Raw genomic sequence first — 22,048 nt, 5'->3', positions numbered from 1 at the left:
CTGGTCACACAAAGACAGACAGTCACACACACTCACACCTGGGGGCAATGTAGAGTAGCCAATTGACCTGATGTGCATGTTTTTGGGTAAAACAGGGAAAACATGCAAAATCCTCACAGAAGAGCCCAGATCAGGGTTTAAACCTGGAACCCTCTTGCTATGAGGCGACAGTGCTAACCACTGCACCACCCTGACAGAAGTCAGGTAAAAGTTATTCCTGGATAGAGTTCATGTGTCACTGAAATTCAAAGCTTTCTATTATTTATGTATTATTTATTATTACTTCAGAGAATCTGACATATGCAAAGTGTCCTGTGTGAACACTACCTATGGCAGCAAATGGCGCGTTGTGTAATATGACACTCTAGAGGTTTATCCACACGTTACAGAGGTATGTGAAATACACAGCATGTGTACCAAGCTGACGAGGGTATTCTTTTTACTTAACACTAGGAAGGTGGATCGGCTCTCCAGCTCTTATCTGACAAAAGAGTTCCAGTCGTTTCAAACTCACACTAAATGTTTCCTACATGTCTGCTACTTCATGGGCCCTGAGAAAGTCCCCAACCTTCCTAAAAAAAATCTTGGTTGCCAAGGAACAATATTAACCTTGTGAAATGCCTTGACAAATTCTTACTTTTTTGCACTTTCTTGTAAATTCATTAAATGTTATACATCATGTTCTGTCTTCTACCTTGCGTAGAAAATCTTGTACCCAGTTGTCCAAGTGATGTACTTGTTTATTTGCATATGGAGCGAGGCAGTGAGATGCGACCATAAGTGGTTACTTGAAATTCATATGGAGACGCATTTTAATGCCAGGTGTGAACTGCCAGACTTAAACTGGTCCACTTGTGATAGGGCCACCCAGGGCGCATGTGAATAATAGTTTTGAACAGGCTCACAGTCATTAGATCTAACGTTAATTAGATGTACTAATTACATTAGTTAATTACATTTTGACACTTAAAAAGAAAACTGGCGAATTATAGTAGAAACGTTTAAGTTAGTGCACGAGCTGCAATAATATGCACCCAGAAGCTCAAAGATGTGAACAGCCTGTGCAGTACAGTCCTCCAAACCATCCTCAGTTATTCTCTTTGTTCAGCATCTCTATCCTCTAAACTATCCTCAACTTGATGAAGAGAGCAATGATGCTCATCTCTGTAAGTTTCCATTCAGCTTGTCCTTCTTACAGTCTCTGACATCATGCTTGCAAGTGTGAATGTCACACTCTCTCTCTCTCTCTCACTCTCTCTCTCTCTCTCTCACACACACACACACAGGGGCACATACTGTAGGAACATCTCAGATTAAACATGACCTGAGGGTCAACATATGCTGTTAGTGTAGTGCACACACAGCACTGCTGTTTCAGTTTCTCACTCAACACACTGTATCACACACTCTAACCAGCTACACACAAGGAATCTGCAAGCTGTCTGGGTCTAATACACCTACTTACATACATTAGATAGAAACATTGGGTATTTATTTGTTTTCTTGAGATTGAGGTTGAAAATATTCTGGCTTGAAAATGCACATTTAAAATATGATAATAGGAACAGGGAATAAACCACTATAAAGGTCATGACGTAGGATACTATTTTAATTAACAAAAAGGCAGTCTGTATCTCTGCTGCATAAAGACATAAGGGCCTTTGTGAGTTGTGGACCTTTACTTTTTCAGACTTAGCCATGAAGTTAATGTCCTTATTTCTAAGCAGAGGAAGGGGAGTAAGAGAGAAATGGAGAGGAGGGAGTTTAAATTCATGTTTGGGCCATTTATTATCATCTGCATTATGATTATAGTAGTATATGTCGACCCAGTGAAAACCCTGTGCCTCCGCTACTCCAAGGACGACATACAAATGATGCGAGATAATGCTTTGCACGTGCAGAAAATACAGTCATTGCATGCTGTATAAAATATACAGAAAAACCCAGGCTGTCTTGAATTGCACCTAACCCATTTGCAACCTAATTTCAGGGAGTTGCATTATACATCAAGTAGTGGTTAAAAATACACAGCATATAGTCGATAAAAAATAGTATCATAGTCTACTTAGAGTTGACTTGTGGAGACTCACATCTGTCACTCTGTTAGCTTGTTACTAAGTCTGCCTGTGTGTGAACGAAAAAACTGAAATGAGTGGTTCTGGTCCAAAACTATGATTACAAGGTGATAATATCAGCAAAAGATGGCCTGTATGAATGTTGCCCTACATACTCATGTTGCAGCAGAAAAATACTGAATATATGTTTGCTGAGAGTCTTCACATGGTTTAAATATACAGAGGAGATGGAAAACCGTTGTTCCATCGACCATCATGTCTGTGTTTGAGTAACAGTACTACTGTATCTTGCACTCATCATTATGTATTATATAATATGTACTATATACTAAAATGTAGGCTGCTTACTAGCAACAGACCAGATCAGATCAGATCCCAACTCAATCCAGATCCCTCCTCAAGTAAAAACTGAGCTTGCCTGAATTTACTGGTCTCGTAGTCCAGTTTTGAACATTTTCAAAGATGAGTGGGATTGTTTCTGATGCCATCTGGATGGGCTCGCTTGCGATTGGCTGTGTTATGTTGTGTGTGTTATGGTTTGGACCACAGTGGGAGACCAAACCCGAGATCAACATCGCCTACATTTGTCAGTGCTCGCTGATTTCATGCCCATTGTTGAGTGATCAGTTCCTTGAACAACTGGATGAAATCCCTTTGGAAATACAGTGCTCTCATTTTTCCAGTTCACATCACAAAAGCTAAAAACTGTTTCAGTGCATCTTTAAGATAACAAACCATGCTAAATACCTCAATTTGCTGCTATTTATGTTGTCAAAGTTGCATTTTTTATGGTATACCAACATCTTTTAAGACACGAGATTCTTCATCCATCCTTTTCTTAAACGCAGCTGTGCATAGTTATACTCGATAAAGTAAGTTTCTCGGGTGGAACTTTCCACTGCATCATGATTAAGTGGAATATACGTGACTTTGTATTTACTGTCAGTGAGGATCTCCTTAGTTTTGCCAGTACTGAGAAAGAGATTATTGCTACACCACTGAGAAGGTCCTTCACTTCAGCCTGTAAGCATCCTTGCAATCGATCAGCCCAGTCATCTGCAGGGCTTTAAATCCCAGATGTGGCCTGGTTCTCTGTTTGGCAGTAAGTCTAGTTTATCTTTCCTTGCCGAGAGTCTGACTGCCAGGTCCAAAACGAAGGAAGTCCTGTTTGTTTGTGAAAAGCGAGACAATAGGTGAGGGAAATGCAGCACTGAAAACAGATGACATCTAGGCTCAGTTTAATTCTCACTTTTTACTGCCTGGCAATCTGGCAGCAATGTTTAGATGTGCTCAAACATGTTTCTAAGGCTGTGAAACCATCCTAGTGTATCGGTTGCAATTTCTCTCTCCCTCAGTTTTTTTTTTTTCTTACCATGTTTCCTTTACCTTGCCTGTTTGCACAGGTGAGATTAAATCCTTCACTTCTTTACGAAATGGTGTTTACTCTAAAAGTCTGCCATTGGGTTCAGTTTTTATGAGCTCCTTAGTCAAACACACAAGCTGTCATTGCCTGCCTGTTATATCATCCCAGTGTAATGCATTAAGTAAACGCTTTTTCAGAATAAGCTGGTGATATAAATTGGAAAGCTGCTCCAACTGCTTTGGAGAATGATAGCATCGCTGCAGCTATTGCATATACTCTCTGGGTGTTATGAAGAGAAACGGACTGGAGAAATCTCCTTGGCTGTGGGCAGAGATTTTGTGTTGATTGAAGTGACACAGTATGGGGCAGGATTTTTTTAAATGGACTTTTTGGTAGACAAGGAAATGTTTTTTGAAGACAAAATTCAGTCTTTTATATGTGAGACTGTGGGTATTTGTTTACATACACACATACATTTTATGTGCCATTTTGGATACACATACAGTAAATAGTTCTGGGCCTTTATTCATCAAACTGTAATAAGAGAATTTGTATTTTTTGCAGAAGAGAGCACACACACCAGTTTGGATTGACTGCAGTTAGAGTATTCATAACAATGAAACAGGCATCCTCATCCTCATTTGTTTAGATGGGGATGGTGTAGTTTGAGTTCACCAGTTGGGGCTGCTGCTTTCTTATAAACCGTTCGCTCTAAAACTGATAAGGGATGTTACATTTGTCAGATATCCAAATGACAAGAATAAAGTTGCCATTGATTTAGTTTCCTGACATTTTTCTGTTCTATCAGTGTCACTTCTTTTCCCTGTTTCGGATGTTTTTTTTTTAATTATTGTTTTCTGAGCCCTCACAATCTGGCTATTGGTTTCATTGCATTCTATTCCTCTGAGTGACAGTTGATTGGGATAACACGTTAACAAAAGTAGTAATGCAAGCAAATCGATGTAAACTGATCATTGTTTAAAATTAGGTAAAAATCTGGTTTGCAAAGATATGTTTGGAGGTCCTCAAAGATGAACGGAATCCATTTTGTTAAATGTACACAAGACATTTGCTCCTCAGGAATTTCTCATGAATTAAATAACAACTCAAAAGTCTAAATGCTTTTGCAGAATAATCACTTACAGAAATTCAGCGATTTTTTTTTTTTTAAGAGAATAAAATATTGAACAGCTGCTCTTAAATGCTCATGCTACACTTTGCTATAAGAAATGAGTTGTGTTATGAATTTCCAAACCCTTTTTCACTCCTCAATTAAGAGCATTTCCTAAATTATCTTATATACTGTATGTCAGTATAAAAGACACAAACATTTGCAGGAAGAAGCACTTAAGTCAGCCAGTGCAACTCAATATGAATCCCTTTCTTTCTGTTTTATATTAGCACTTTACTTTTTTATAACCTTAGAGGTCTTCCTTCCTTCCTCCATTAATCAACAATGTAAACAACAAAGTGGCCACGGCTACTTTATCGAACTGTGAGACAGCAGGGTTGTGGGGTTAAACGTCTCCCGGTGACTCATTTCTTGTCAATAAGACAGAGGTTGAAGAGACTCAGCAGCTGTTTATCAGGGAAAACAGAGGGTGGCTTTGTTGGATGGAGGCGTTCACAAGCTGGGAGGATGAAACAGATTGAGCTTTATACAGAGGCTGAAGGGAAGGGAGGGTGAACTTTGATTTTCTGGGGAATCGGGACGAGAGTGGCAGGACTTTTTCTGGCAGCATGCGTTATATGATGTTGGAATGACTTAAATCTGTAACAGGAAGGGTTGTGGGACCATAGTTGAGTTAAATGTGTGTGTGTGTGTGCTCAAGGGCTGTTTATTGGCAGTTTTTGTCCACCTCTCTTGCCTGTGTCTTTCTGTTTCCGTGTCCACACTCTTGTTCTTTTCTCTTATCTTTACTGCAAATGTCGCTCAGAAAGGCTGTGAGCTCATGGAGACACAGGAAACAAAAAAGAAAGAAAAAGGTGGCTGAAAAAGAAAAGGGGGAGAGAGGAAACAGACGGTAAGATGAAATGGAATAAGAAATGTCTGCCATTTAGCTGCTATATTCCTGCCTGTGTAATAGTATTACAGTGACCAGAGCATTTCAATGCAAACAGATTTACATATACAGATAATGTAGTGCGTAATAGAACAAACAAAACCTCTGATGATTTAATATCCACTTTAATACCCATTGAAAATATGTATGAGTTTATGAGTATGGATTGATTTTTTTTCATGTCCTATTATTATGAAGAGCTATGCATAAAATACAAAGCACATTTGTTGTTTACTGGAAAGGGGTGCTTTGGAGCTGTATCAAAGACTTCAGAATTGTATTATACACTCTGGTGATTTACTTGTTGCTTCCAATTTTCAGGAATGTTCAAATGGCTGAGACCTGGGCTGACGACTAAATTAGTTCCAGCAATGTTTCTAAGTGGCAATATCCTCTAATGCATATCTTTTTTGGCTTTCCAATTTTAAGCAAAGCGTCTCCTCACAGCCCCCTGTCATCATTTGCATAATGTCCACTGTTGTTTCTTCCACAGATAGTTTTATTTGAATGACATTTTTTTTGAGTGTAGAGGAGGTGAAACTATTATGTATTTCAGAATTTTCTTTTTTCTTACTGTGTCTTGATAATCATTTTAAGACCCCTCATTTTTATCTTGCCACTCATAAAAAAAAAAGATTTCAAGCTATTCTGAGTTGTGAGTACAATAAAATGACCTATAGTCTTCCTCAGGGTGCTAAAATTAAATCCAAAGACAGAAGATAAGACATGACACAAATGAGCAGTGATGGAAACTAACTAAGCACAAGTGCTGTACTGGAGTACAATTTTGAGGTATTTCTGAATTACTTTAGAATTTTCTGCCACTTTTTTTCTGCCACAAGTAAAATACTGCTACTTTTACTTCTGTACAAAATTTGAGTATTTTCTCCACTTCTACAAATGAGTTACACTTGGAGCACTTCCCGGTCTTGACCCTCAGGCTGGGAACCATAGTTTTAATTCATAAAAGTGTAGATGTGTCCACAATAAATATAGCATAAAACATGTACCTTTTACGCTGTAAGCAATGGTATAACATCTAAATGAAACCGAGTGAAACCAGTACTCTTTTCTATGTTTGAACTCTTCATAAATTTTTAGGTGTTGACAGATCATTCAGGTCATGGTTGGTTTCTGTTAGTGGGCGCCTTGATCAGCACACACTCTATGTTTTTATTCCATCAGAACTGTTTGCCTGAAACCTTGAAACATTCACACCCACTTTACGCCATTACTGACCAGCTATGCAGAGGCGAGGAAAGGAGCCGGGGTTTGAACTATGTACCTCTGGTTTCATTCATTACACAACCGCTTGTGACAAACGTTTGCATGAAAGTTTTCCGGGGTGAGATTGTCCAAAAACATGCAACTCAGTGGTCGGAACAACTGCAAACACTTTTCTCTCCTGATATGGTTGGACAGCACACTGGACGAACTAGTTCATCTCAAACATAGCCCAGCCTACGTGCTGTTTCTGTGTACCCAAACGACAGCAGCACTAACACTAAAAATGCAGAAATTCTAAATAAGCAATTATGTGCTGTTAACTAACCTGTGAGGGCCTTTGTATTTGTACAGTATGTGTGTAGTATCCGCAATATTGTAGCAGGGTGTTTTATAGCCACCCTGTGAAAAGCGGTGTGTAATTAAAAGTGTACCATCTTAGTGAAGCGACAAACAGAGTGTAAATGTGATGATGTTATATAATCACTATCTTTATCAGCGAATTTTTTTCCACTGTAGTTGTTCACATTCTCTGCTATTTCTTTTGAATTCTGGGTATCATTGCATAACCGTCTTCCTAATCTGAGAACTAAGTTGGCACACAGACGACCAAATAAAATGAAAAATGCAAATTGGAAATTTGGAAAGAACTTCTGCACAAGACAAATCAGTGAATCAGTAAGACAGTGGGAAAGAAATTCTGTTCTGTTTACTTATCTGCATTAGAAAACTAAGATCATTTTCAACGTAAGTGTGTAAAAGAGAGAACATTGTTTATTTTCTTGCATTCTTTCATCTTCACCCTGCTGTTGCAGCAGTTCCTCAGAACTACTTCACTCCTAAATTAAAACAACTGGAGAAGATCAAAGTGTCCCATTAAGGACCAGATCCCACAAAAAGCAGCATTTCAGACAACTAACACAAGTCGCGCAAGGGATGCATGTTGAATTTCCACCAAATTACTGGAATTGTATAACTAATTATCATGCAAATACATAACATTTCAAAAATGACTTGTTTGGAGTGGTATAATCCTGGTTATTTTCAACACAGGCTGATTACTCTTGTGATTGCTATGTTATTATTTTTATAACTACCAGTTGCCACACAGTGTGCCTCTCCTCACTACCAGATGCATGTCTATATGTCCCTGTGTCTGTAGGTCATGCCACATCACATCCATTCCTACCCGGTCTGTCTGTTTGACACTTGCTATTTTTCTCTGAGATCTCCATTTTGTCCATCTGGGTCCTTGACTTGTCATTAAGACACCCATCTGACAAGATTATCTTTGTTTCTGTCTCTCAAATGCATTCACTGATTTGCTGATATTTTCACTCTAATCCACTTCTGTTTCTCCCATTTCTCAGTTTTATACGAGATATTTATATGAAATGTGCAGGAGCAACAGTGAGTCAGTCAGCGAAGTGGGGGATGTAGGACAGAGGAAGTGAAAAAGGACTGGGGATGAGGGAAGAGTTATCATCAGAATTATTGAAACTCAGCCTGAGAGGGTCATGGACATGTGTACAAAAAGCTGTGGCAATCCATCCAGTAGTTGTAAAGACATTTCCCTCAAAGTCAGTACAATTTGTGTCTGTACAAAAGTTCATGGAAATCCATTCAAAAGTTGTGGCATTATTTCAGTCAAGACCAAGTAGTTAACAGGCATACTGGCCGACAGTGCCATCCAGACACTGCTTAATAGTGAACAATGACTTGGACTCACATTAGTGTACACTAAGAAAGTGCATTTTTCTTCATTTCTTGATCTCCAGATATCACTCACACCCACATCCCCTGCCTCAGCTGGACTATCCTTTTTCTGCATGACTACTTATATCTGCTTATGTCACAGAATCTGTCCATCACTTGATTAAAATATCCTGTTAAGATGATTGGCCCATCCATGCTACCCAAGACTCTTTTCATTTTTCCTAAAGAAGTCAGTCTTTATTGGTTAATGCACAACAAATGGTCAGGCTTTAACATTATTGATTAGGGCCCATTATTCTGCCAGCACTTTAATCATTCAGCTCTCTAAAAGTGGACCCAAATGACTTTTGTTTTTCAAACTCCAGAATGAATTATGACCCTTCTTATGAACCGAAACATCTTCTTGGTCTTCAATTATTCTTTGCCTGTTCCCCAGTGGTCTATTTATATTTAGGATATCATGAATCTGCATTTTAATATGAAATATTAAACCCTTAAATCTGTCTTTTTAGGACAAATATTCCCTTTGCAGGTTTACAAAGTTTGTGTTTTAAGAAGTTGTGGTCAGCCTGTTCAATAGGAAACGTGTTTTTACACTGGAAAAAAAAGTAATGAAATACTTGCAGGAACTTATAAAACCAGCCTGGCAACACAACCTACAACACTCCCCATTTATTGATTAAAGTCTCCATAAAAGTTGGTGTTTAAACACATAGCAGGAAATGCAACTGCCTGTCACACTGATCCACTGTGCCACCTTGACCATATAATCATTTTTAGGAAGGTCTGCTGGAATAAGGCCAGTAGAAATCATGAAAAGCACTTGATGTCTGTGTGTTTTTTCTTCTTTCATTTTGGTCGATGTTATTCATGCAGCTCATGCGTGACTCACATTTACACATTCTCTCTCTCTCTCTCTCGCATGGTGTGTGAAATCATAGTCAGTGGTTTGGTTTGATGTTTACAAGGCTGTACAACAGAAGGCTCCCTTGAGGATGAGTAGATCTTAAGACCCAAGAAACCCTTTTCATCAGAGGTCTCCTTCTATCTCCCTCCACCTCTTTTACCCCCCTGTCTTTTCTCACCCGTTTTTTCCCCCTGTTGTGAGTCTTTTCTGTAGTGAGGTGTTTTGTGGGGTTAAGTTCTGACTTTATTTCGCTTTCACAGACACATGCATGCTGACGGTCGCAGTCAGTCACAATCACTGCACAGTCACCTTTCTGAGCGGTAGGCAGTCCTGACAGTTAGATAGATGGCAGAGTTTGGGATTCTTGACAGCGCAGAACAACAACCTTGCCCGCTGTCCGTAAACACACACTGCAATGATATACCATATTCTAATAAACAACCCTGTCACCAGATGCAGCGTTGATTTTGGACAATTCTGCAAACTCCAGATTTTGTTCAAAGACAAAGTTTTTAACATTCATTGCCAACTTTTTCTTGTCTCTTTTTCCACCATATTAAATAAAGGTTACATTGGTTAATGCAGTGCTGATAGAATTGGGTTAATGACTTGTAACTATTGATTTTATCAGTCAATAGTGAACTATTTATTAATACTGGAGGTCAGTCATTGATGAGAGCAACAATCAAGATCGAAACAGAAATCCACCGGCCTGTCATACATCATCCTCAGATATAACTTTATGTCTTCAGTCATGCCACCCTCCGAGGATATCAGTTTTGGCCCACCACATTGGTTCAGACTGAAATGTCTAAACTGCCATGCACTTTGGTACAGAAGATAAAAAATGTATTTTGTTTGGCAGACTCCTGATTTTTCTTGTATCACTGCTGTTTTTTTTAGTGGAATGTCTTGACTGTTGTATCTATTGAATGCACTGAGGAGTGCGTTCCTGTCCCTTATTTAAATAAATTTCAATGATTTTGGTGATTTCTTGCCTTTTTGTCCAGGTTAAATTTTCACTTTGTTAATTTCTTATGTTTATGACCAAATACCTGCAAAACTAATGACATTCTGTCTAAACTGTTCTTCATGCTTAATGCTAATTAGCAAATGTTAGCATGCTGATGTTCCAAACTAAGAGAATGAAGATGGTAAACTAAACATAACAGTACTTGCTAAACATCATGTTGGCATGGTGATGTTTAGCTTAAAGCACCACTTTGCCCATGTAGCCTCACAGAGCTGCCAGCATGGCTGTAGACTCAGTTTTGCTTTAGCATAGATCTGGAAAAAACAGCATTGAGGCCACAGCAGTCTGTCTTTATGTGTGTCTACATAATTATATATACAGGGGCAGTTTTACACAAACACAGGCAAAATGGTCATAAGGACAGTTTCATAACTACATTAAACAAATAAAAAAAGTGGATGTAGCTGTCTTGAAATAATGTTTTGCTAAATTGTCCTGTTTTCTACCTGATGTAACAAAACATACAAGATGCTGTAAGACGTAAGAATGTGTGTTTTCTTCATTCCTTGTACCAAGTAATATTCTGTCACGGACAATTATTTCTCTGTTTGCCTCCACATTTCTCACATACATCCCTTGGAATACAAGTGGCACGAGATAAAGTAGACACAAGTGCCTCTAAGTTTGTGTCTGCCTGTTTGTCAAATCTGTGGTTCTTCGGGCTCTGCTCTGCAACTTGGACAAGTAATATAAAGCGTCAAAACTTTTATGCCGACCGCAGTGGAGCAGCTGAAACACGACTGCTTACTACAAAGAAAGACTTGATTGTTCAAAAAAATGAGCTCGCTAAAGTGGCAGCAGGCTGCTATGTGGACTGAACACATTGCTCTCATTTGAGGTACAGGAATAGTGAAATACTGGAGTGTTAGTTTTTTTTTCAGTTTTTTTTGTGTCTGTCTGTCTTAATAATGCATGATTAAAGAAGATAAGTCTCAGGCATCTGCATCAGCCCCCTCATCATGAACGTTTTCGCTCTCTCTGCATGAGAGCTAGTTGTTTGCCCTGTCTTCGCACTGCCTTTCTCTTCTCATTTTGTGGGGATGTAGAGTAATCAAGTGTAGCCTTTTAGACCTTGCGTTTTACAGCAGAACATTTGGTCCAGGCATCTGAGCATCAGCAGTGCAATCACAGTGGTCTAAACATGCTGTTGATTGTTGGAATGTGTCTTCTTACATTCTGTATACTGTACATGTCTACATTGTTTATGATACAGGCTATATTTACAGTACGGTATATACAGTAATAATGCATATCTAACAAAAACTTCTTTTAGTAGTCTTTCATATGGATTACACCCAGTCTAATTATACACTGGGGCAGATCTGAATTCCCTGTTATCTAGACTGTAGTCTTTTTTATGAGAAAGTTCATTAGCTTTCATTTAAACGCAGCCACTGAAATAACACTCCTTTTCATGCAGTTTTTTTTTGTTTGTTTTTTGTTTTTTTTTCCTTTTTGGCTCTTTTCCTTTTATTTAATTTCTACTTACTGGTAATTTTCCCATTTGTTATATCTGTACATTTCCTAATGCATTCCTGGTCGTTACGTAAACCACTTTGAATTACCTTTGTGTTTAAAAGCTGCAACATGTTATCGCCTTGCCTTTTGCTGCTTTAAAGTCGACAAAGACAGCGTTTTTGATTGATGCTGTCTTAGTGGTTTCCATACCAACTGGGGTGCAGAAAGAGCTCAGCTGTTCTCAGGTCCAATAAGGCTTGCTGTGGTTGTATATATAGTACTTATATTTCCTATATTTCTGTGAAGCACAGAGTGAGTCTCATGGATATATAGACCTTAGCTTATATAATAACCATGTTTTTTTTTCTTTTTTGAACTACATACAGTTAAATGGTATTTCGCAGTAGCAGGATGGTGGAGAGGAATTGTCCTACTAAAGGGACCGTTTTCAAGCATTTACAAAGAGTCTATATCAGCTGCAGTGGTGTTATTCTGTAGCTAACCCTGAGCTATGATTGACATGGAAGCAAAGTTCACATATGCTGACATATCATTCAATCATTGAAAAGTGAGCTGGGTGGCTTTTTAACCTTAAATTGCTTTGCTAGAACCTCTGGCTCAGCATAACCTGCACCAGAAGTCCAATGCTTTTGACCCAGACCACACATATACCTACAAACTATATGTGACTTTAATGCTACACAGGCTTCTAAACCAGCTGTTCTTGTACCTTCCCAACATGTAGTTGTCGCAAAACCAACCATCACTATCATCATCATTTTGTTTTCTTTATTACCTTTTCTTTCTTATTAGCCTTACTCATAAACCTGCCCTTATCCACCTTTTATATCTAAGCCTGGTTCCAACCACCTGGCGTCAGTGCAGATACTCAAAGCATATCATCGCATAGAGAGTTACTTAAGTTTTATTAGTAAATGAAAAGAGGACTGCTGCCCTGACATTTATTAGGACATTAAAATAAAAGATAGTGTGTATAAACACAGGGCACTGTTATTTTTGTAGACATCAGAGATATGAGATAATTCAGTGCTCATACATTGTGCTTGTAGTAAACAAGAACCTTTGAGATGTATTTGCAGGATAGACACTATAGATGTTCATACACACATATGATTGCCTTTCTTTAAATAAAGACCTGCCATTTAGCCACTGAACAAAATTTTAAACCCGTTTTTTTTTTTTTTTCATTACCATGCATTGTCCTGTTGTGAGAAGTCACTTTTCACCACAATTTCTAGGGTAACAGAAAGTAAACAAAAATATTTTTGTTGATATAATTTTTATCAAATAAATCTGGTTATGCTCTTGGTATTTTCTTTTTAGAAAAATAAAAAATAAAATAATTCACCTTTTTCATTGCCTGAGTTGTTATTCAGGCACACGTCCTTTGCCCTCTGCTTCCTACACATTGTTAAACAAGACTACAATTTTTTTCCTTTTCATCCCTAATGACACTTTGGATCATCTGTATTCTGCAAGCTTTTGCCCATCTGCTGCCAGAATGAGGGGGCAAATATCAGTCCACAGATAGCTTTGTAAGAACTGAAGTCAATTATCGGTAATGGAATTTTCCCAGTGTTGTAAATAGAGAACGTTTGCCTTGCTATCGATCTGTGTCACCTGTTTCTGATGAGCCTTGATCAAAAACCCATTAAAGACACACTTGTCAGACTGGCTATCAGATCATGCCGGGGTGGAGATGGAGGACAAGAGAACAAGAGACACAAAGAGAAACTGCTAGATTCAGTTAGAGCACGGTAGACGGTGGATTTGGTTGATATGTGGAGTGACTTGAAAATTAATCTTCCAGGACTTTCACTATCAAAGTAGCACAACTTGAATACTAATAAAATGTCCCAAACTACAAAGTAAAAATGCTTCACTCACACAAGTTGGGAAAAAAATCCAACAGTAATATGCTGCAAACATGGGAGGAAACTGATGAATAGGGCCTTTCTTACGTGGCACCAAAGGAAAAGCACATGCGTGAATAATGAAATTAATGATATTACTGGGACACTGGAATAGAATGAGGCCATTGTTAATGTAATTAGTAACACCTGTGCTTTTCCTACGATGACAAGTAAAATGTCAAACTAAATATTCAGAAAATTGATTAATCAAATTAAACACTGTGTGTTTTTTTTAAACTTAGGTTTGTAATAACACGTTCCTATTCAGTGTTCTGGATTGTGTCCCAGTAAGCACAGAGCAGTCAGCCAACATCCACAATACCGGGGTCGTGGAACTATAACACTAAAACTGAATGCAGCCATTAATAATGTTATGTGTAGCACGTGTGCTTTGCCTTTTCCTTCTATGACATGTCAAAATGCCTGCTGTGAAAATAGATCTTTCTTTTAAATGGAGGTATTTGTACAAACTGTGGCATTCAAAAGCTCTCACAGAATCTGAATATGTATGCACTGACACACGGTGTTTACACACAATAAACATGAACTGGTGTAAGACTCAGCAGCTCTGGGATATTTGGAGTCCTTGCAATGCCTTGAATTACTCTTGAACTTTTTGTCCACTGTTTCCCTTCCAGGACTGGCTGAGTAAGTTTGGCTACCTCCCACCCCCTGATCCTGTGACTGGTCAGCTTCAGACCAAGGAGGCCCTGACCAAGGCCATCAAAGCCATGCAGAAGTTTGGAGGGCTGAAGGAGACCGGAGTCTTCGGTATGAGGCTGTGTGTGTGATGGTGGTGAAAGGGGAGGATTATGTGAGAGAGTTGTGTTTACTTTGTGACTACAGAGAAAATAAGGAAATACAAGATATACACTACAATATAATACAGTATAATGTAACAAAAACATATTTTTGTTCCTGTCCCTGAGTTGAATTAAAATCATTTTGACAAAGTGACCATTAGAGAGGTAATATTAATCTCAGATCTTTTGTACTGGATTGCACAGCCTACTTGCTGTCATACACGCACACACACAAACACACACAGTAGAATGACAGTACTGCAGTGCTAGCGGTGTACAACAGAATAACAGTGTATTGATTTGTATACCTTTTACTATTCTCTGTACATATTTTCAGCCTCACACACATCACATCTCTCATTCTGCAAACAATATCAGTCTTTTTCATACACACCATTACAAAATCACATATACAGGACAGTGGAGGGTAGACAGCAAGATACTGTTTTTGAGTGATTTTAAGAGAGCGCAGTGCTAAGTGAGTGTGAGCAAGTATAATTTATGGCCTGAAAAGTAGTGTATGTGAGAGTGTGATTGTGCATGTAGGAGGGTACAGTGCAGAGCATGTGTGATTTATGGCCTGAATGGCTACTCACACCCCTGTGTGTATGCACATATGTATGTCTCTGAGGACATACAGTATGAGTTGCAGCTACTGAAACAGTCATTTGCAAACAGATGTTGAATTGCAGTGGTGTACTTAGACAGTATGTTTATATTGAGTATATCTGTATTCATGTGTTAAGTATCTTTGTCTTCCAAACATTACATTTGCTGTGTTATATTAATACTATGTTCGATTAATGTATCTCTGTTAGTCTTTATCTCAGTTACCTTTCTTCTCCTCTTCAGACCAAGCCACACTGGGTCTGATGAAAACACCCAGATGTTCTCTGCCAGATGTTTCTGAGGCAGAGGTGACAATGGGTCGCAGGAAACGAGGCCTGACTCCTCAGAACAAATGGAATAAAAGGCATCTATCCTGGAGGTAGGAATATGTGGAGCAAGTGTAACAAAGGATCAGAATACCCAGAAGTCGTTGTCAATCATTCACCATTTGTATCCGAAGTAATGTAAATAGCAGGGAGAGCCGCCATGCTATGTCGCTGCTAATGAATAATAAGCCATTCGTCACTTACCGTATGTGCTCATGTTAGCCATAAAAATCAACAGTGCCTAGGCTGACAACAAACTCTGGGAGAAACAAGCACATTTGAAATCTGATTCTCTGAGACATGGCTAAATACAGTAATTTTCTTCAGACTTAATTGTTTTTTTTATGCCAGTGTTGATTAGTAAGATTAAAACGGTTATAAGGAGAAAGTGTTTTTTTACTTTTCCTGAAAATTTTCCATCAGCTTGTGATGGATGATAAAGGTGGTAAAACTAGTGAGTGCCTCACCTCTTTCTGTCTCACTCCCACCTGTGTCCACTCTGTTGACTTTCTTCATAAGCAAAGCAGAGGTTTCTGGCTCAACTTTATCTACTTCCAAGTTGCAAAAAACAACTAAATAGGTCAAAACTCTAGCAACATTTATAGTATTCAGAACAACTTTATTAATAGACCGAAGTGTTTTGGCTTGTGGTCTTCTTCGGGGTCATCATGAAACACATTAGAAACAACATTTAAATAGGGCAGACTGGCCAAGAGGCAAGAGATTAATGACCCCCAACTTTATTGTTTGTTTAACGGTGAAGTTGTTCAGTATATTACAAGTGTGGAGTTTTGACCTCTCTTGACTCTGTTCATCGGCAATTTGTTTTATAAAGGCAACTTAAGAACACAATAAGTGTTTTTTGGAGTTTTTCATCTGTGATTCAGTTCTCACAACAGCAGATGAGCCAAGTGTGGAGGACCTTGATATTTAAAGACGTAGCCTATTGAAATGCTTAAACACATGTCGTACTGAAGGACATTGCAGCAACAAGGGGTGACTGCAAGCCTTTATCAAACACTGGCTTTAGTAGGCCTACATTAAACAGGAGACATTTGTCTCGTTTTGTCTTGGATGTCATTCAAGGATTGTCATTTCTGACAGCTGCCTCCCTTCTCTCCTCTTGCAACAATATCTCTGTAAAGAGAGTGATTAGTGGCACAGCGAAATAAGTGATCATAATATGAAATGACAGATGTTTTTCTTTTGTCAAATGATATGTATCATATATCGCATGGCTCATTTTGAGTAAAGTTCAATCTGTGTCAAATGTGACCAGGTTATCTAAGCTGAATACTCTTACACCTGTGCAATATGTGGAATTAGAGACAAACCACCACATTTTTTATCTCCATCTGTGCATCCTTTGGTAGATTAGATTAGGTGACTCCCTCAAGGAAAAAATATCTTTTGGTTTCTCAATCAATTTTTTGCTAAGAGGAAGAGCATTTTGTAAAGGTGGCATGGTGTTTAGAGACACCTTAAACAAACTCTGAGGCTATACATAGCAACCAATTTCTCTTTTATATAATGTTTGAACTCTTGTGAAATTTCATTAAGCGCACTGGCAGTTCTACGCAGAGACCAATGTCATTTACATGATTCCTGAAGATAAAATGCTTCATCACAGAGTCGTTCTGCAGTTTACACTGCACAGTCATGTTAAGTGCAGCTGGACCATCTGTCATGGGTACGGCTTAGTGCTAGACAGCAGAGGAAGAGCCAGCGAAACATATGTTTGGCTCGTGCTGATTCACATACGCTGTCCAGGATGATTCAACATAGAGATGATCTAAGCTGGTGTGTCAGCCGGTTTGTGTAATATGTGTGTATATGACAAAAGACCTACACATCAAAGCAATAGACGCAAATACACATGCAGACAGAAGCGCAAAAACTTGAGTAGTACATATGCACAAATACATAAAAAGGAGCACACACAATATGCACACACACTGCCCACTCCCACACGAGGTTGGATTTCTCACTGTGTTTTCCCTGCTAGTGTAAGGCATTTGTAAAGGATCAGCACTTCTCAGACAGCCATTAGACACAAATCATGACAGTCAGACCACACCCTTTCATAAAATCTCCCCACTATTCCCTTTGGCCTTTCGTGAGGAGTGACCTCTGCCAGTGAGAGGAGTCAGTCTTGACTTGAACTAACTTGTTTAATGGCATGACTGACCAGTTATTATAATGTTATCTTATTCCCTTCACCAAGGAGGTCATGTTTTTTGTCCAGTTTTTCTGTTTGTCGGTGGGATTACAGAAAAACTACAGGCTTGTTTCTGGTGGAAGGGTGCGTGGGCCAAGAAAGAACCCATTAAAATTTGGAGCAGACCCAAATCATGGGGTGGATACACAAATTATTTTTCACTTTCACAGAATGAGCATAGGATTCAGTTGCAGGTTGGCCCTTAGTTTGAGACAGCAGCAGAGACCGAAGAAGCTAGATGCAGTTTAGTGAAGAGAGTGACAACAAAGCAGCAAACCAGAGAAATAAAAAGTTATTTTCTGATTGTTTCACAGTGATTAAATTCCAAAACACAAACAAACATCTATGCACAACCTTTTCTTAGGAAGGTGCTACATTGCCAGATTTTGTGTGAATTTAGACAAAGTGAACATCAAACAATATGCAGTTCTTTATAATCATATGCTTTATATAATGTCACAGACAGAGGCAGCAGTTCCCTTCTAGACAATGCTGTGTATCTTTTCTTGTTTTTTATTGACACATGCAGAACAATGATGGTGAACCTACTGCACAACAGCTTAGCATTGTAACAGTGAGCATGTTAGCACCAGTGTGTGTCATGTTCAGCTTCACAGAGCCATTAGTATGGATGCTGACTTCATCCATCATAGTTTACTAGAACAATCACAGGTCTTTTCATTTCGTACTGAATGTTGATTATTTAGCGAGTGTTATAAGTTTTTGAGTTGCAAAGTTTATAATTCCGCATGAATCAAATATTGTGATCACATCTTGGGGGTGCTAACAGTTGCAGAATTAGACTGCAAATTAAACATTTTAGCACATAAAAAACAACATGAAACAACATGAAAGTGGGTGTGTCACATGATATGTGAAGTAACCACACCAGCATTCAGTTGTGCCCTGCAAAACACTCTTGTACACCATAGTGTTGAGTATTTCTTCACGACACTTAAACAGTTTTTGTTTCGATGAGGAATGCGGTGTTTACAGCTGACAGGTCAGCACAGCATTTCACTTTAGCAGGGGGTTGTCTTAATACGAGCTGCAGTGTGCATCTGACAGCAGGAACACACTGAAAGAGACAGGTAGGGATGCAAGAATCTTGGCTCCGCGCTCAGAATATGAGATGCTGAGATACAGTTTATCAAAGAAGTAAGCTTGATTTGCAAGTGTATACACAGTGTTTCAGTTAGAAATGACAAATGATGCTGGATCTGTAAGCTGACAACATGAGTTTCTTTTCTGGGTAAGGGGTGTTTTAGCAAGATGACTGACCATTTAGTTTCTGAATTACACACACATGAACTAAAACAAAAATAATGCAATATACATATTTAGAGTGATGTGTAGCTGTGATCTGTTTGGTGGACAAGTACTGGATAGGAAAGGAAAGTCTTCATCTCAACCAGGCCAGTTATGGAGAGTGAGACCACAGGCCAGATGGGCTGAAGCAGCCTGCAGAAGAAAGATGACCCTGGGCAGCAAATAGATCTTAGTTAGGACACAAGAAAAGCAGAATGAAGTGACATTCGGAGGGAAAAAACAGGACATCAGGGCACTGGAGGATTGAAGAAACAGGTCGATAAGCAGAATGGGAAGGCTGTGGGAGCACAGGGCAGTGAGCGGACTGCAGTAGTTACTGTAAAAGTGAAAAAACATGCAAAAGTTCAGACTAAGATGGTGAAGATGATGAGACAGCAGGATTGAGATGGGTTCTATAATGTTGAGTTATCATTTTAAATAAACAAATATCAAATTTCTGCTTTTCTACTGATTCAAGGAAATGTTTGAGATCCAAAAATCAGTCTGGTTGTTTCACAAATACAGATTCTTTACCTTCTGAGAGAAAAAGAAAAAAGCACTTAATTTGGAACTATAAGTGTTTTGTCCCAATTTTATTACTTGACAGAGCACTGATATTTCAAATCTGCAAAACCTGGGATTACATACTGGGACATTTCTAGCCACACTAGCTGCTTGGCTCTAGGGATGACACTGCAGGTCTGCTCATCTGTTTGTCAGTCAGCACATGTAGACTTTAATATCTCAGCAAGTATCAGATGGATTAGTCTGTACTGAATGTTGATTGCTCAGCCTTATAGAGTGTAAGGAGAACACCAGAGAATGAAGCCAACTGATGTTGGTGCCACAGGGACAGCAACATTTGTTGTTTTGATTGAAATCTCTTGAGGACTATTGGATGCCTTGCCATGACCTTTTAGGTTCCCCTCAGTCTTAATGAATTAATGAATGAATGAATGAACTGAATTACAGTACATGTAACTTTGGTGATCACATGACTTTTTGTTAGATCATACAAGGATTTTGTACAATAATTTGGTCTCTGACCAAGTACTTACAAAACTAGTGACACGAGCCTCTGCTTTACTGTGTGTTTGGTGCTGTTAGCGTTCTAACACTCTAAACTGGTGAACACGGTAAATATGTAACATAAAACCTGTTTAACATCATTTAACAACATATAATCATGCACAAAGTCTCACAAAGATGGTAGCAGGGCTTTAGGCTTTTTGAAAAGTTAATTCTATAGTATGGTTGGTGGGGATTTCATTTATGAGAAGCTGTGGTTAAACGGTTGAAGTAGGATTAAGGGTAGGCGACTAGAACACTTGGTTATGGTTTGGGAAAGATCATGCTCATGGTAAAAGGCAACACTTCGCAGACATTCTAACTTTGTAGCTTGTTACATGAAGGGCTCCTTATCTTCTCCATTGGTACTGAATGTTGGCCCTTGACATAACTCATGAGATGCCGAATTGTCCAGTATAAACATATTTACCAGAGATGGGCTGGTTCCTCCAGCCAGGATCAGCTGCGGAGATTAAACTTCTCCAACATAGGGTTTTAAGTTTCCTGCTCCACACTGATTTCCAGCGGCAAAAGTAACAGATCTGACTCCAAGGAGGATGAGTTCAGATGGATGAAGCACTTGTCACTAGGGGCAGGATGGTCATGTCTAGTGATAACAAATCACCTGGTGACTTTGTCCCGATGGCATTGCCTTATTGAAATAATTCCCCGAGTCCGCCCACTGGAGGCCTTCAGGCTGAGATCCAGGCATTTTTCAGGGGGTGAGGATATGATTGCATGCAGGCTCTCGTAAGGTCTCAGCTGACCTGGAAAACCATGTAGCAGCAATCCAGCATCACGCTGCATCAAAACTGTTGTACAGAGTCAACATCTGCTTCAGGGGACCAGCATGTACGCTGCTGTGAAGACCTGCTGTTTTATGACTGGAACATTTTGCTTCCTCTCATCATTCGCTCTCCCACTCTCTCTTTCACTCCATCCTACTGCTGCCAATCACACGCCTTACGAGGCTCGGCCCCACTCAGCCTTGTGAATTAGGGCAGCCTGTCTTTTCGGTCGAATGCAGCCACCTTTCACCTCGCAGTTCCAAGCCAAGTTTTAGTGGAAAATGAGATACTGTATATAGACCTTGTGTCTTCTGTAGATTTTCTTTCTGCTCGTAGCTCCTGCCAAGAAGCAGATGGTAAATTTAGTGTGCTTTTATTATGAACACTTTCAGATTATTTTTTTATTTGACATTCAGTCACATTTTGAGAGGTTTCCATATGGTGTGGGTTATCAGTAATGCAACATAGTAAAACATTGATATTCTATACCGAACTGCTGCATCAGAAGTGCATTAGGATTTAATTCAATGAAAACTTTTTTTTGTTTGATGTGAAAAATGTATGGTCTCTGGCTTCTTTATGGACTTACTAGCTCTTTTGTGAGGTGGAAAAAAAAAATCACCATTTACACTCCCAGAAACATCTGCTATAGTCTTACACCTTTTGCCTTCTATTGTCACCTGAACCTCTATTTGGCTCCAAGGATCTCTTTGTTGTTGATCCCACACGGCAACATTTTCAATAGATGAAGTGCAGAGTTGTGCTCAAATACCGATGCCATTTAAAAGTTATTCTACTGGGAAACCATCTACCCTGTTTCCCATTTTTCACCCAACCAGCATCACTCTGAGACAATATTGCGTAATGGAGTCTGTCATGGCAAAACTAATTTCTCTCCTCATTACGTATTTATAACATAGTTTCATAGTTTGGCTTGCATGGATGGTTTCATCTGCATTTTCAACAAAGTTTTACATCTGTCAGATAAGATGGAAAACTTCCTATAATCTCACAGTCGCTTCACTGCAGCGAGAAAGAGCCCAGCTCCCCACAGCCGTTTCATGTACTTGATAACTGGAGGGTTTACTATGTTAACTTGCAGTGATTTAATTATACTTGCTTGTTTTCTGTCATTACATCCATTATCTTTGTTGT

At 39.0% G+C, this 22,048-nt stretch overlaps 1 protein-coding gene across 2 annotated transcripts in view; it reads left to right on the top strand.

Annotated features, from left to right (window-relative positions):
• mmp17a (matrix metallopeptidase 17a) overlaps nt 1-22,048 on the top strand; it is a 70,544-nt gene that overhangs the window by 22,530 nt on the left and 25,966 nt on the right. For both annotated transcript variants that reach the window (XR_006841907.1, XM_046375850.1), the window contains 2 exons: nt 14,412-14,544; nt 15,429-15,564. Coding sequence is in view for 1 of the 2 variants with exons in the window: in XM_046375850.1 (XP_046231806.1) it covers nt 14,412-14,544; nt 15,429-15,564 (269 nt within the window). In the remaining variant the exon portion in view is untranslated. The remainder of the gene's footprint in view (nt 1-14,411; nt 14,545-15,428; nt 15,565-22,048) is intronic.

The sequence above is a fragment of the Scatophagus argus genome, chromosome 20 (genome assembly GCF_020382885.2).
Source record: "Scatophagus argus isolate fScaArg1 chromosome 20, fScaArg1.pri, whole genome shotgun sequence".
Taxonomy (NCBI): Eukaryota; Metazoa; Chordata; class Actinopteri; family Scatophagidae; genus Scatophagus; species Scatophagus argus.
The sequence above is the reverse complement of the archived record's forward strand: the minus strand, read 5'-3'. Positions and strand labels throughout refer to the sequence as shown.